Here is a 2,250-nt window from a genome sequence, read left to right as displayed (position 1 = left end):
CCTGACCCTAGGCCCAACACTCTACACACTGCACTATCTAGCTGCCCAGTCTTTACCTAATATATATTCTTAATGCCAATAAAACAAGATCCTCTACATGGTACAACTAGTCTTTCACCAGTCACAGTTCTACCAGGGACTTTATGATAGGAATTATAATGTACCCATTTTGCCAAAACAGAATCCAACTTATAAAATGTTCAAAGAATTCTTCCATAAACTTTGAGAGTGAGATAAGGTTTAGTAACTTTTATTTCTACAATAGCTTTCAATTAATACATTTGGAAGTTCCAGGGGAGATATTCTCAATATCTTGGAGACAACAAGATCACAATTTCAATGCTGCCTCTAATTCTTATTAGCTATGTAGTCTAGGGCAAGTCACTTAACCTTTAATCTGCCTCAGTTTCCTTATCTGTGAAAGGGAATAATAATAGAACCTTACCTTCCAGGGTTGTTGTGAGGATCGAACAAGGTAATATTTATAAAGCACTTTGTAAACCTTAAAATGTTACATAAATACTATTATTATTACTAATTATTATTGTTATTATTTGGTTGGGTGGAAATTAAAGACACATGCTGAGTATATGGGACATTAACAGCAACACTTTTCTGAAGGAATATTCCTAATCTGTTGTTTGTTTTTTCCAGGTTATCCTAAATTTTGAATTTTATGAATGACCCCCAAACATCATGATAATGGATTCTATTGACATAACATTTAGGATTATTTTCATCTCTCAGACTGCAGTTGGGGTCCTGGGAAATTCCATCCTCCTGGGCCTTAACATCTTCAATTTTCTTACTGGACACAAGCTGAAGCCCATAAATTTGCTTCTTACTCACCTGGTCTTTGTCAACAACGTGGTGCTCCTCTCCAAGGGGATCCCTCTGATAATAGCTACTTTTGAAGTCAACAATTTCCTGGATGACAATGGATGTAAACTTGCTATTTATTTTCACCGAGTGGCCCAGGGCCTTTGTCTCTGCACCACCTCCCTCCTGAGTAGCTTCCAGGCCATTATCATCAAATCTAGAAGCTCCAAGTTGGCAGACTTCAAAGCCACAGTCCCAAAGTTCATTATCTTCTCCTGTTTTCTCTTTTGGGTACTCAATCTATTAATAAATGGCCCCACCTTTGTTTATATTAGAGGTCCAAGGAAGTCTAGAAATACCACCAAGAGACAGGAACTTATTTATTGTTCTTTATCTTATGCCTCAGGTCATATACCACCATCTGCAATCATGAACTCTTTTCTTGACCTTGTGTGTATAGGAATTATGGGTTGGAGCAGTATATTCATGGTGCTTATCCTGTACAGACACTACCAGCAAATCCAGTACATTTGTAGCAACAATTGCACACCTGGAAGTGTCCCTGAGACAAGAGCTACTCAAGCTATTCTTCTGTTGGTCAGCATTTTTGTCTCCTTTTATGTACTCAATTCTATCATGGCATGCTTTATGTCCTTTTCCAAGCCAACTATCTGGATTGTGTATACCTCTGCCTTCCTGGCTTCTTGTTTCCCAACTTGTAGTCCCTTTGTGCTGATCTTGAGTGATTCCCAAGTTCTCAAGTACTGTGTGGCTTTCTGGCAGAGAATAAAGCTCCTGTCTTAACATTGGTTCTTGAAATAACAGTTGCCCCAAGATCTAACTATGCAGGATTTGTCATAGGGAAGGGACTCTGGGAGATCCTTAATCTATAACAATAATGTCAGCTCAAAGGTTCAACCTCACTTTTCCAAATAAAAGGACAACAAATGAAGTTCCATTGGTGAGGAATTCTGGGGTTAGATTGAATTCAGGGTGGGCCGAGTCAAGATGGCGGAGGGAAAGCAGTGATTTGCTTGAGCTCTCCACCAAACCCCTCCAAATACCTGTAAAAAATGGCTCTAAACAAATTCTAAAGCAGCAGAACCCACAAAAAGACAGAGTGAAACAAATTTCCAGCCCAAGGCAAACTGGATGGTTGATCTGGAAGGTATATAACGCAGGGCAGGGAGAGGAGCACAGTTTGATGTGGGTGTGCAGGCCGCAGCAAACCTGGAGCAAGCCTCAGAAGACTGAATCACAGGCAGCTGTGGTGGTTTCCAGACTTCTCAACCCATGAACACCAAAGACAACTTAGAAGGTCAGTGGGAAAAGTCTATGACTGTGGTGAGAGAGAAGCTACGTGTCAGCCATAAATCCCAAGCGAGGGCCCAGGGTGGTGGCTGCCTCCTGAGCTTCTGACCCATAGACTGA

At 40.8% G+C, this 2,250-nt stretch overlaps 1 protein-coding gene across 1 annotated transcript; it reads left to right on the top strand.

Annotated features, from left to right (window-relative positions):
- The first annotated feature begins 702 nt into the window (after positions 1–702).
- On the top strand, positions 703–1,623 carry LOC114044762 (vomeronasal type-1 receptor 1-like). Its single transcript, XM_027864437.1, has one exon. It carries the CDS (start codon positions 703–705, stop codon positions 1,621–1,623), a length of 921 nt encoding a protein of 306 aa, XP_027720238.1.
- The last annotated feature ends 627 nt before the right edge of the window (positions 1,624–2,250 follow it).

The sequence above is a fragment of the Vombatus ursinus genome, unplaced genomic scaffold, assembly GCF_900497805.2.
Source record: "Vombatus ursinus unplaced genomic scaffold, bare-nosed wombat genome assembly UNPS02014775.1, whole genome shotgun sequence".
NCBI classification, from domain to species: Eukaryota; Metazoa; Chordata; class Mammalia; order Diprotodontia; family Vombatidae; genus Vombatus; species Vombatus ursinus.
The sequence above is the reverse complement of the archived record's forward strand: the minus strand, read 5'-3'. Positions and strand labels throughout refer to the sequence as shown.